We start from the raw sequence: 14917 nt of genomic DNA on the forward strand, positions 1-14917 counted from the left end.
TGTCCGTTGCACTTGTCATTTACTTGTCTATTTAAGAATGCTGGACATTGTGAATTCAGTCCACTGGCACCAAACGTTGCACTTTGAGCTGAAACAGTGAGGTGAGAAAGTGTCCAACTGACTTCACATTCTGGACAGGTACAGTTTGTGCTTCCAAATGGATTAATATACATGTACCAGTGTATTACCGCCATGACTTCAATGGTGTTTAAGTCAGTTGCAGGGTATAAAAAACGACCAGGGCCCGGTTGTTCAAAAGCACAACTGCCACGTTAGCCCTAACGGTTATGTTAAGTATCCTCAAGGACGTTATCTCTTTCAGTAAATCCCGTTAAGACTTAACGTCTCCATTAAAGCTAACGTTGTTTTGAACTAGTCAGCCCAGGCTATCATCGGGAGAGGGGGGGGGGGGGGGGGTGTCAGGTGGATTGCGTGAACACCAGTGCAAGTGAATTAAACACATTGATCTATCAACATTTTGCTATTTCAGAGTAAACATAATCTTGGAATGTACCAAAAACAATCGATCGTACACCTCAGGTAACTGACACGAAATGATTAAAGTCATGCGATTAATCAATTTATGACTTGTAGTTTATGGGAAAGGTCAGGGGTTAGAAGAGCCATTTCAGCCGCATAACTACCTGCTTCAAAGGGTGTATTTAAAGACATGGTTAATGAGCTATGACGGAAATATCGAAGGTTGAACGGACGAGCCCCTTGAGAAAGGGAAGCAGGATATTAAGGGGAAGCCAGGCTGTGCCGGATGTTTACGACTGGAGACCAGGGTGTGGTTTCGATTGCCGTTCGACTTGCAAACATGACCGCACTTTTGAAAGCACTGAATGATTTTTTCTGGCGCAGCAAGAAGGATTTTTCAGGTGAAGCTGATCTGCTTCTAGTTGTTAACCCATTCAACGCAAGATGTGTAGATGCTTGGCGACCTTTAGCAACAGCACACTCAAAGCTCTAGGATAGTCTCACTTGCTGCGTGATTGAGACGCTTTACAAGCAACCATTCTCTTCCAGCACGATGTCCCTAATGTGATGAATGTCTCTTCTTTATCAAAAAATTTTGACATCGAATAAAATGTGCATCAGTGAAAACATTCATAAAGTAATTTTATGGAAAACGGGATTAGAACCACTCCCCGGACCCCGTACACCAACTTGCCCTCCAGCTTTGGATCCACTTAGCCTCCCCGGACTCCGGGTGTGGATGGAGTACCTCTGATGGTTCAGAATAATATATAGTTGTTAACAGCATAGTGTACTTTCTAAAAACTCATTTTAACCATTCCACGGCTTGGAAACGACTTCGTAAATGGCTCGCTATCGATGATTGTTTCAAATCTTCAAGGACAGATATACTGTATGGGCTTTCATAGTGTGGTCATTTTCCTAAATTAACCTTAAGAAAATCTCTCTTCGAACCACTGTAGCACCACTTTAAGTTTATGTCGTCCTCGTTTCCTTAGTATACAGTTCGGTTGTAGAACAGAGACGAACAATGTCAAGTATATGCAAGTATACGTAGCATACACTGTGTATACGCGTATACTCGCGTTCCGTTCCGGTGCCGTAAACGTTCTATTCTGCTATTCTGATATTTACAAACGGCTTCAGTTCAGAAGGAAGCAGGAACGTACGCATACCACGTAAAAAGGTATCGGGGTGAATGTGAATTTGGCCGTTGAAATGTATTTTGTTCACTGCCATTAGGTTTCGTCAGTCTACCCGATAAGCGGATAGAACCAAGTTGCAGAAATGGAAGTATGGCCTAAAGTAGAAAAAGAACATTAAGAACAAATAAGGACTACCTACCTGGGTCATCTTCTGAACTCTGACTGGTAAGTTGACCGTTCATCTATCTGGCTTTATTGAAGTAACATACCGTCAAAGCCGTTCGTACCACTGTCCTGTGTTACTAATATCTAACGCCCCCGGCACGAAAATATATGTATATATGCCGCTAAATAGACGCGGTTCTTCTGCCTCTCCATCTCGGGTCTCAAGAGGACCCTTTTTGGTGCTGTTTGACATTCGCTTTAGCGTACTTTGCACTCAATTATAGTGCATTATTATGATGTATTAACACTGGCGGCTTTGTAGAGTGCTAGCCTATTATATACAGGAAGGTCCAGCGGGAATCTTGCCAGTGTGCGTGGGACGATCACACCATTACTAACGACATACTTTTTGCAATACGGTTGTGCAATCCTGGACTGAACAGTACTTATAACTACTCTCGACAGCGACAGCAAAAACGGATGCGTTCAAAACAGATCTTGATATCCATTGTTTCAGATCGGGCAGATATCCAAAGCTATCCGGTCAAACGCGTCCCCCTGAAGAACCGAAACCTATGAATTCAAAACTTCAGAATAATACTTTTCTCGGTAAAGTAGACTACATCTATATTTCATCACGCATTTGAAATTCTGTGATGTCTGAACTAATTGTTTATATAATTAAGTCACAGTGCGTAGGAGGGACCATGAGTGGTTGATGTAGTTTCCTGTAAAACTTAAATTATGACCCAAATATCCCCCGATTTACCGATGGTCCAAAAGTTACTATTCCTCGAGATGTATGGACATGGTGTTGGTGAAGTGTCGAGTGGTCAGGCTTCCTCTATATGACTGCTTCCGTGTTGACAATTGTACATGCAGTAATATATGTGTCACGTTGCAAGAAGCAATATTCCTCTGACTGGGAGAGGAGAGCAGGACAATTTTATCAAACGTCCATTCTCGCTCATCACAATAGTGCAGTATAGAAGGGAAACTGTTTTCTTTCTCATATAGATATAACGATATTCCTATAAATACAACAGGTATCATTCCCTATAAAATAAACACACAAGGGATTATTATTATGAACTATTGAGATACATTATTTGTATTATATAAAGAATTCTAAGACTAATTTTTTCTCATGTATTCAGCTAAAAAACTCTCCTTCCCAAGGTTCCTGATTAATAATGTAACCACCAGTGACATTGGATCCGGGGATATTTCATTTCCGCAGGCAGAAACTGTTATGAAGAGAAACCGTCATATACTCGGTGACTGACATTATATCCCTATTACAGTAAATAAGTCTGGAATACGATCACCATAAATTAATTACCACCAAAAATGTATTCACGGCATCACGCATTTGAAGACTTTAAACATTTCTGCTCCCGAGGTATAAATTATTCCTTAGCACTGCAAAGAACTTTAAATGGGGTCAGTTTGGTTGTCCTCAAATTGCGATATACGAAACCATTGGTCGATAACGAATCCTAGAATATTGATGGAATGCATAATGTATTTCCACTGTGATGACCCCCGAGAAATTCAGAATGAAAGACAGTTTAAAATATCCTCGCGAAGGTTACGAAATCCAACTTCGTCTTACTTCCAGAATATTTCTGAAAGAAAACACTTGAGTTGTGGTCGAGACGCCTTTAATTTCCCAGCGGCGAATTAGAAGAGCCATTAAGTGAAATCCACTTCTTCTTTAAGTTCAAAAACCTCGTAAACTGTGAACGAAAACATCTTAACCTTTCATATATGTTTTAGCAGCAAAATTTATTGACATTATCACACGAGAGAAGAATCCGGAGAAACAGCAATACCTAACTCGACCAGGTTAATTCTCCTTTCAGGACATCGTCGAATCAGCCCTCGTGCGAATGTATTCGACGTACGGGTTAAAAGCTACCTCTCATCCTTGACGGTGCGCCCGGGCCTTATCGTACTTCTTACTCACAATCATGGTGCCTGGACGATTTCCCATTACCATGCATAATATCCCTGAGATTCCAACACCTCAATACTCCAGCGAAGACGACAGCATGTGAGCCGCAGCGTTTGCGACTAGCATCGTTGCGTACATTGCACTGAAATTAACACAGAATAACCATTGTGCAACTCAATTAAGACGCACTCGCCATTAATAAGAAATTCTACGTGGCAGTTCTTAGCTTACTGTGTGACGCACGGTTAATGGAAATATCCTACAGGAAGTAGCACGCTGGAGCTAATCGATAGAATCCCGACCCAATCTGGCGATTACTATTCCGATCTCTAACGGAGTGAGGTGTTCGAACACGGTCCGTATGATTAAATACCAAACCTTAAATAGCACGCCTGATTAAGTATTGTCTACGTATCCTAGCCCGCTATACGGATGCCAATGCTAGGCTATGCATAACGCCGTAGTTTATTTCTCCATCAATCACAAAGATGGAATAATAAACGAAAGCAAAACAGCCTACAATAAACTGCGCTCTTCGATTCATGTCAACTTGTCATGGCTCATTCATCAACACTCCCCTGAAGCAATCTATTTGGTAAACAATACAGCAAATCTACCTGGTTTCTATATGATTCGATTGATTCGTTTCCGATAAATTGCTGCCACAATGTACTTATTGTGATCGCCGGCTCGGGTTAATGTATCAAGAAAACTCGGGCAGTGAGCCAGCGTAATGCTGAAGAAACCTTAATCATATCGGGGCAATAATTCAGTCAACTGGTTACCTGGCTTCTATCTCATTTTCTCGAGTATAAGCACTTGTAAATCAATGTTTGCAATCGCTTCCGGTGCGATATTGGCCAGTGGTGATATCGCTTCCAAGATCAAAATTAAATATGATTTTCTACCTTAAGAGGAAAAATAAAGATGATTTTCGAACCAAGTGCGAAAAGGACTCAGAACAGATGAACAGAGAGGAACTGTTGAACCAAAAACGCTTCCCTACCCAAGAGAAAACAAAACTGTTTTGCTACTAAGATGTTTTTTCTACCGGCCGCTATATCCAATAAAGCAAAAGGCCGCCTTTCTACCCAAGAAAAATACCAAAGATGCTTTACAAGAGTAATGTGGCCTAATAAAATATGTTACTCTTGTTTTCTACTAACCAGAACATTTTCTACACAAGAGAAACGATGTGTTTTCTACACAAGAGCAAGTAGAAAGAAAGTAAGGTCAGTAATGGCACACCCCATGCATTCTTGTCCAGGAAAATGTCACAATCGTGCTGCCAACCCTCTCGCCTGATGAATTCGATGATCGAATCCGGTACGCGTCATTAGACTCGGAGCGACGGCGGCCATCTGGAAAAGGACAACGGTGCGATATTTATAGACAATGGACATGTTTGTCTTCCATCTCGCAGACGTGTCAGAGCCCAGAAGAATCGAAGTACATGTCGGGCGGCACGAAAGTAGAAAGATGGTGCAGAACGAGATTGGCTTGAACTCCGTGATACGGAAATTTTTTAAAAGTTTGTTTTTGAAAATGTCAAGATTGAGATAGCCCATATATCTGTCTTGTAAAATCTAAAAGATCAAATCGGTAATAGCGCACTGGCGGGCCACTCGCAAAGTCGTATTCGATTCGAGCCGAAACTTGTTTTTCGGCTTATAGGCAATGTCTTCTTCATAACTCACTGGTGGATTATTCACATTCAAATGGTCAGTTATTTACTTCCAGATTAATTTAAGCTATCAGAAAAATACGTGACTACCTGAAGAGGAAATGACTACACAAAAGAAACATACAAAAGATTAGTTCATTTTGAGGGGCGTAAGGCCCGCATTTATTATTCTAATCCGACTGTACCCCTCTTACACTGTAATAGAAGGGCCTTGTTTCTATTGTGTTGCAAAGGTAAACCAATACCTTTACCCACGGTAGTATGGAAACACCAAAATACGAGGAAGAACGAAAAAACGTTATACCAGAAGCCATGTTCTCCGTTCGCCGCTGGTTACATGTAGATATTGTAAAATGATATCGGCCAGGGTATAGGAAGAAGAACTTGACTTTGTTTGTTACTTTGAAAAGCATCAGCAGACACAGCTTTCTTGTATGCATATGCAGCCATATTTTTCTTTCGGGTTTCAGTCGAACTGAATTATTTACTTTCTTACTTTGAATGTAGAGAATGGTTTTAATTAGATTTGCTAGGATGACTTTTATATTTGTGAATGGGCTCAAAGTCTGCACTTTGATGAATGGGCGACTCACATAAGTGAATTCCGCTGATAGGAAATGCGTAGGCGAAGATCTTATTGGATTAAATAGGTTTTAAGCTCAACTATGAATGGACCATTAGGGCTAACTTATTAAATTAAACATCAGTAGATCATCTTACATTCAAACAAATTGGCTGCCAAGTTGTCTAAGAGGCGGGCGAGTTATGAAGGGATTTTTTGATAAAATTACAGAAACAACGCGTTTAGTGCGAAGAGGCTTAGAGGTGAATTACATGATGTGGCGTTAAAAAACTCATACATAAATACATACATGTATACGCACATAATAAGGCCATCCCGACCCGTCCTTCACCATATATACATCCTGTTACAGTGGTGCTACTGGATAACTTTGTTAAAAGGATGTTGCAAGTTGCTCTGGTAGTGGCGGAGTTCTGCATGGGGGCAGGGTTACAGCGACCGATGCATAAGCTTTCAGTGAAACTGCTTCCAAATCTGTCCCCCTTCGTGATTGCTAATCAAAAGGAAAAAAACCGCACCGAAAACGAGACAATTTTGACAAGGTCAGAAGATCACATCAAATTACATGTAGTAATAATAAGATATGCCGTTTCTCTATGATGTTTATATCATGGACTTCTAATTGTCCACGTCTATACAACAACCTGTCATATGACTGGACGATGGATTCACTGTTGTATTGAAATAGAAAAACTAATAAAACACTTTCGTGTCTGTCTGGTATGATCAGCCCTTATTCACATGTAACAATATATCGTAACCCTCTCGTTTTCAGATAGCTTCCAAAGAAAAATAGCCAAAACCTCACAGCAGCTAAATATATTCTGTAATCTGTTTTTGCCTTGCGATTTTCATGTGCGATGCGATACAGTCGGCCACTGTGCCAACTCCGCCACCCACGCCCGAAGCGAGTGACGCATTAGACTTTTCGCGACTGGTTCTTACGGTAGATTAATCAATCTGCGGTTAATAAGCTGTAATATTTAGGATAGTCCTCAGGCGAACTCGAGAAGTTGATATAAGAAATGCGCCTTCGTGATGAGGAAATTGCTTCACGAGGAAAGTAAATTAGCACAGGGTTCGAAATTACGTCACGTTGGTAATAATATCACGATCGCGGGGGCGTGAACTGAATCATTACACGTAACTATGTATTGATACCCACCCAAGAGGGTGTTAATATGGACTTTTTTTCAAGACCCTATTTTGGTCTCGCGAAATTACTTTTTAAAAATGAATTTTTTCGATGTGTTTTTACGATTTTTTCATGAATTTCAAAGAAAGAAAAATCGTGAATCGAGATTAAACTTCGCGGAAATGTCGTGGTTTACTGTAGAATCCTCTGTCGGAAGTCGGGTCCAATATTAAGTTCTCTTTTTTCGTCGAGCAATCAGAAAACACTGGATTATGGTCGTTATTTCATTGCCAAGGTGGTGATGGTAAATTTATCATGCATTTTTGTCACCGATATCAAGTCCATCTATCTTTCTCAAGTGAAACTGAAAAGCTGAGAAGCAGCTGCGGCTCACTTCCGAAAGGATTGATGACCGTCCGATCAAATAAAAGGTCATTACGTACATGCCGTGGGAATGAAATAAAATACGCAAGGACGGGCAAAATTACATGTACGTGAGCTACAAGAAGGAGAAGAACAATTCAAGAAGTAGACGAAGATGAAGAAAAGAAGACTAGCGCAGATGCTATTGATACTTTCACACCATCATGTCTGATGGAAAGTCACTGGGTCCATCTGGTGTTAGCTTCCATAGCAACTATGACTCAGAGCGTATTTTATAGCAGAATCTTTCAGTCTAGTGTGATTAGCATTAGGCATTCACGACAGTGATGGTGGATGTGACCTAATGAGTTGATGTGTCCTCAACGTAATCTAACACTCTACTTTTCAGCAGGAATCGCCGGACAACGCGGGAACCGGGCGCTTGGTTTTCGCACCATCCTGAAGCTCACACACTATCGACCGAGCTCATATGCCTTGAATAAACCCACAAACTTCCAGCGGGATTGTCGGCTATTTACTGATAACAGTAGGGTGGGTTTTCACAGGCGTTGGATTAACTTCTATGCTGGTTATTGGCTTGGTAATTGTAACGAACTCCAAAGCCTGTGAAACGCGCGCCGAAAAAATGATATTCGGGTCTGCGGACTTCTGTTTTCCTTGCCATCAACGTCATTTGTTGGTGTTATACACCCCGCCACTGGTAGGGCCTAGCCAACTTGCATCCAGCGAAATCTGAATTCTGAATTCCGCAAGCATCATGTGAAAATGATTAAGCGGAGCTGAAACCCTATCACCATCCTCTGCAGTAACAAGTTGAATTATTTGAAGGAGTGCTAAATGACTGAGGCGTTGCATGTCTGATGGACGTGGCGCGTCGTTGGAGCAACGAGAATATGAAATCAAATAACCCTCGGCCAGCAATTGCAGTCTCAAACGTATATTTTAACCACATCAAGTTTGCCATCGCGCCTCCGTATCATTCGCCGGAAACGTAGCCCTGCAAGAGTCACTTATGGAGACATTCGTTTTATACTTTTATGGTATCCATCCTCGTCATGATATTCGGTGAATAGTTTGTCAACTACTCCAGAACAGGAGTCGCTGGTAATACATCCAGTTCGAGGGCGAGTACACATTTTCTCTATACCATTGAAATGCGACCGACAGAGTCCAAGGACAGAGTCCGTAAATGTGCTCTGTCATTTTTTAGTAGGACCACTTTAATGCAGGTGACAGCACTTCTACTTTCTTTGTTAATCTCAGGCCACGCCCGACAACGCGGGAACCGGGCGCTTGGTTTTCGCACCATCCTGAAGCTCACGGCACTATCGACCGAGCTCATATGCCCTGAATAAACCCACAAACTTCCAGCGGGATTGTCGGCTTTTTACTGATAACAGTAGGGTGGGTTTTCACAGGCGTTGGATTAACTTCTATGCTGGTTATTGGCTTGGTAATTGTAACGAACTCCAAAGCCTGTGAAACGCGCGCCGAAAAAATGATATTCGGGTCTGCGGACTTCTGTTTTCCTTGCCATCAACGTCATTTGTTGGTGTTATACACCCCGCCACTGGTAGGGCCTAGCCAACTTGCATCCAGCGAAATCTGAATTCTGAATTCCGCAAGCATCATGTGAAAATGATTAAGCGGAGCTGAAACCCTATCACCATCCTCTGCAGTAACAAGTTGAATTATTTGAAGGAGCGCAAAATGACTGAGGCGTTGCATGTCTGATGGACGTGGCGCGTCGTTGGAGCTACGAGAATATGAAATCAAATAACCCTCGGCCAGCAATTGCAGTCTCAAACGTATACATGTATTTTAACCACATCAAGTTTGCCATCGCGCCTCCGTATCATTCGCCGGAAACGAAGCCCTGCAAGAGTCACTTATGGAGACATTCGTTTTATACTTTTATGTTACCATTACTTGTCTTTCCTCGTCATGATATTCGGTGAATAGTTGGTCAACTACTCCAGAACAAGAGTCGCTGGTAACACCTCCGGTTCGAGGGCGAGTACACATTTTCTCTACAGAGTCCGTAAATGTGCTCTGTCATTTTTTAGTAGGACCACTTTAATGCAGGTGACAGCACTTCTACTTTCTTTGTTCATCTCAGGCCACGCCCGAGCGAATGAGTTACCATTAGATTCCGAAGGAATGCTCCTTCAGCTTCACAGCATGAGATACCGAATGAACGCGGACGGTAATAACTTACCATTTGCATTAGAAGGTACTTGAAAAACTGTATACGAGGCACCATATGAATAGAAATGGGGGTACTTTTTACGAATATTACCATTTACTTGGAAGGTTCTCTTGATGTCTTTATGATGAGACGACCTCTAGTGAATATAGTTGCCATTTAAATTGAAAGGTACTTCTGTTGTCTATCACGAGTCAGCCAAGAGAACAGTTACCATTTAGGTTAGGACGGTTTTTCTGTTGTTCACCTTGACGCCCAAGTAATTTGTTACCATGTACAATCAGAGAGTGGATGACTGCTCTTCTGTTGTTTACCTTAAGACTCCCAAGCAAGCAAATCAGCAAATATCTTGTAGTGATGATGAGCGCAGTCTGTTACGTAAATACATGTACATGTATTTTGGCATAAAGGTTCGGGTGGGGGGTAATGTGTTAGGTATTCTTCAAAATGTGTTTAATCAAGAGATCTGACGAACGTTTCTTCGTTCGCCGAACTCGGCTCCTCATTAATCCTCCACTCATTCTCATCCAAACCCGCCTCGCGTGCTGAACCAACAAGATTTCCTTTATAGCCGGTTAGCCATCATTTCTTATTATTTCCAAGGTCACCATTGAATCATAGGGTCAATAATTCAAGCTTTGCGTTAGCATAATGATACTTAAACTTATCAGGAGTGGAGCAGCAACCAGCTCAGGAAAGCCGCATGCCGAAGGTCGTGGTAGGCAACTTAAAGCTGACAGGATATTGGGTAAACCTCTTTCTCGACTATTAGCATAACTATTGGCCGTTTTGCGCGGAGCGACCAAGTCACTTAGTGGATAAGGAATGAGTCTCGTAAAGAGATCGAGTAAGCCGCCAGACACGATGAGGTGCTTTCTGGCGGATCAATGGGCCATAGAAGTTTATCAACAACACCATGCACCAGTAAGCAGCGCGTGGATAACGATTTGAAACCAGGATCAATGCACTGGAATCTTCATCGCGCTGTTCAGTTTTCTATCGCTTTGGTTCAATAATGGCTGTTCGCCAATTTATTTGTTGTTTTCAAAATCCCAAAATTAAGTGATTTGGGAATCAACTGGCGAATTGGAGAAGTGAATCCGGTGTGCAAATCTGCAACATAAAGAGCTGTCAACAAGCACACCAACGTCTGTCACAGCGGCGCTACAGTCGCTATATGGTTTTTGAAAGGCATTATGATTTCTGGCGTGAGACAATCCTGCATGACACGTGTTCACTGGCTTCGTTGCAGCGTGGCGCCAGCGAAAAGTCTTCGAGCCTTCTTGGATTTTCCCGCAGAATTGTTACAGGGGTTGTTTCCCATCAAAAACCAAACTGCAACTACCTCGCCGCTGTGACAGAGGTTGAAAAGCTTACTTTAAAGGCGCTGGAGTTGCAGTCAAACAGAAGAAAGATCTCACCGGCCAGTGTCTGCAAACTAAATCACAGCCCCGGGTGCTCTGAAATGGCGAGTGAATGCACCATAGCAGGATTGGTTGTTTTAAGCGCCGCAATTACCATCGCTCGAAGATACAGCGATGGGCGGTTTTGATAACTTCTGACCAATAATCCGAAGTAATTTTCTCCTTGATCAACCACACAGCGAAAATAAGCAACCATAATAATTTTCATGTCACAAATAATTGTCCCGCGGCTATTTGCAGACTGATGCTCAGTGCTGGCGTCTGATTGGTTTTGGAATATTTTCTTCCGGACAAACAACATCATTGCTGGGTGGTGTCATTCGTGGACCTTTTTTACGGCCGGAAAGAATCTGAATGATGAGCAACCTTGCCAAACTGTGAAAAAAAGTCTGATGTATTCTGAATTGGCAAATATTCTTCGAAAGAACAACAGTGCCGAGCTTGCGAAAGCGATGATATACAAAGACATGGACAAAAATCAATGTGTCCGAGAATAGATGCTTTTATCTGATAATTGCATTGGCATTTTCTGCGAACGCTTGTCTAAACTGAAAGGCCTTTTTCTTCTCCAAGAACACATGTAGTGGCAAAACACGGTACTGTCACGCCGGCGTTTTCGAAAATCATTCCAATATCGAATACTTTCTTAAATTCCGTATTTACCACAACTAAGAAATTTGTAAGCCTCCTATTTATCTTGTGGTTAATCTATCACAATCGGGTTCCGCTGATAGCGTTGCTATGGTAACGAAATGTCTCGCGAAGTTTTATAAAATTTGATTTACAACAACCACAAATTCAATCACTGCCGATTCGTTATTTAACTTCACGGTTGAAATACGATTTAGTGTTCAATCACTATAATTTTTATTTACTTTAACATACTGGTAACGCGCATGTTTTTTAAATAGTTAACTTCTACAAGATAAAATTGGGCATTTAGAACAATCTGGCATAGACTATTCATTACGGAGTTATTGCAAACAGTTTCATGTACATGTATGAACTAGAATTTGAATTAACTTCAGTGCAAGTCAACTAAAACAGAGCTGTTGGCCACACCAGTGTTCGTAATAACATTACATGTATGTATCTCTGTTATTGTTCTATAAACATACAATGTATCGTCATATTTGAAACAAATCTGATAAGTCTGCGCAAAAAAACACATATACAGTGAATTCAGATATCGCCTTGCGTACAGTTTCTTTGAATTGATGTTATAACGTTGCGTGCTAGGCCATATCGTTCATGAACATAACGTAGCGTGTCCGTCCCATGAAAATGCCAGCTCAGACTGAGACCTGCAGGTGGCAACAGTGATTAATAACAGAACCAGTACGCATACATGCGCAGTGCAAGGAGTTACCGAATAGTTACCACTACTGCCGCCCACTGGCCTATCTTCACCTAGCATTTTCAGCAGGCCACATTTACACAATATAGCAGACAGACGACGGACCCTGCACAGACGACGGACCCTGATTACCACGGCTTACCGTAAAGGCCTTTCAATTGTGGATAACGGAGACTATCAAAGCAAGACACGTCACCATCACCGCAACAACCTGTATGAGCCATCGTTCCCGGTCGAGTTTTTTCATGATGCGGCCGCCTCGCCTCCTCGCACTGACCCTTCAGCTAGCCCGATAAACGAACCGATGCGAGATCACCCAACACGATCACGGCAGCGCTGTACGCCCTGTGAGCACGGCGTTCATTAGAAAATATCATGGAAATTTAGCCTGTTCCCATTAGGCCGCAATAAATGTCACACTTGCCCGAATCAATCAAAAATATTTTCCGGTACGCTGAGGATCCTGGTATATTTTGCCTCGCCTGAGAGGTACTTAGCCTGAAGTCAGTGAAGCTGTCTTCCCAAGGAGAAGATCGTTCATCAATCTCAGAAAGTGACAATGATATAATAAAGTATGCCTAAGGTTCATCCCTCCGCTGGTTTTTACTTAGTTTCAGGAGGGTGTTAGTGGAGAACAGAAGCAGGAATGAGAGAGTTGTTTGGGGTTTGAGATGGGGATATGTCAGGGTAGGGTCTCTTCCGAACATTCTTGCTCCTGAATAATCAGCGCATAAAACGCTTAAAACGGTTTTTGCAGACCGAAACACACGCGAGTAAACGTGGGATCCGGGGAACATTAAAGAAACCCTCTTTATAGGGGGAAGCACAAGCCCGCAGACCTTCGGAGGCTGTGTTGCCTACAAGAGACATGTACCTGACGTTAGTATATGTATATCAGCTGACTACGTGTAATTACTAAAGATAAATAACAATGATAGAACGTACCTAGTGGAACATTTCACGAATGTTTCGTGACTTGTCACATACATTTTCCCCTGGCAGTTGGAATGATGGGTTGTCGGGCGGGGAAACTCAGCTCGTTACTTACGCTAATGACAGAGTAACGCAAGACAAACACAAAAGAAACAAAGAAAAATATACGCTGATATGTTTATCAATATTCCCCAACTAGGAAGGGTATCCATCATGAGTATGAGATTTCAACACATAATGTATAAGAAATGTGCTCGAAAGTACATGTAAACTTAGGTTGAAGCTATTTCATATACAACAATGTCCGTTACCACTATCGCCATGGTAACTGGTGGCAATGTTTGGTTGCCATGGTAATCGATTATCCAATAATAATCGTTATGAATAAGTGACTTCGTGCGTCGCTAGCTGTCTAAATTACTGATTTGATCGCCAGTGTCGCCAGTAATTCTGTAATCATCTCGGAAAATGGGACCAATTTCGTCCAATGCAACGTATCAGTGTTTCAGCTGAAGTTTCCTGCATTGCGAAGATGAGATTGGCAACCGAGAATAAGTCGTCTGTTTTGATATAGTGTTGTAATAGGTATGGCCTTTTTCCAAATGCCAACTCCGTTTTTATAAAAAGCCCCGCAATTCAAATTCCCCCAAAAAAATTTCAACCAGGTTTGTCATCCGCAACATTCGGGTGAACTCTGCAAAGGTTGACCTGAATATCACAAGGAAGCCTGCCTGGGACACTCTTGACCCACTAACTATTTCTAAGTGATGCTACTTTATATCATGATCTAACCATCATTACATGGCGTAAAATGTTGTCTTGTGGAACATAGAGTGAACGGAACGAAGACGTCATGTTTGGCGGTACTTTTTTTATCGGCCGTAACATAAGTGACAAATCAGCGCAGTCTTTTCAACTGACACTGCCTTTGGATCACGGGGCCCACTCGAGATTAAATTATGCATGAATCCTCAATCATCCGCTATAGTCCCAGTCGGCTAATGACGATAATAGGAAAATGAAATGAGTGGAGTGCTTGAAAATTACGGCAAATTTGATATAGTTCATAACTGAACCGATAGGATTAATCATATGAAGGCAAAGGATTAAATTGGACGGTCGTTAATGAGATGAGGTCTGTCAGATTGTATCAGCTATTGGCACAATTACCAATTAAAAACTTAATTGACTGTCTTAATGTGGCGAGCTAATATAGCGTGCATAAGATAGTCGATCCGAGGGAGGATGCGGCCACGATTTTCTTCATTATTGATAGCCTTTGAAGATGGACGTTGTTCTTTGAATGTCACGTTGTGTTTTCAAATTTACCCCCTTAAGGACTTGCGATTAAAATTAAAGTTACCGCGACCAGGAGAGAAAGATTGTTTCATGACAGTCGCTATATTTTAACAACTACTCCACTCTTTAAGACTTTTTTGCATTTTTTTCCAAACTTGATGAAAC

At 41.8% G+C, this 14917-nt stretch overlaps 1 protein-coding gene across 1 annotated transcript in view; it reads right to left on the reverse strand.

The window, feature by feature from the left end:
• LOC135486270 (uncharacterized) overlaps window positions 1–4176 on the reverse strand; it is a 42651-nt gene extending 38475 nt beyond the window's left edge. The window contains exon 1 of the mRNA XM_064768957.1: window positions 1825–4176. Coding sequence (XP_064625027.1) covers window positions 1825–1833 — 9 coding nt within the window. The 5' untranslated portion in view covers window positions 1834–4176. The remainder of the gene's footprint in view (window positions 1–1824) is intronic.
• Window positions 4177–14917: the final 10741 nt, after the last annotated feature.

The sequence above is a fragment of the Lineus longissimus genome, chromosome 4 (assembly GCF_910592395.1).
Source record: "Lineus longissimus chromosome 4, tnLinLong1.2, whole genome shotgun sequence".
Classification (NCBI taxonomy): Eukaryota; Metazoa; Nemertea; class Pilidiophora; order Heteronemertea; family Lineidae; genus Lineus; species Lineus longissimus.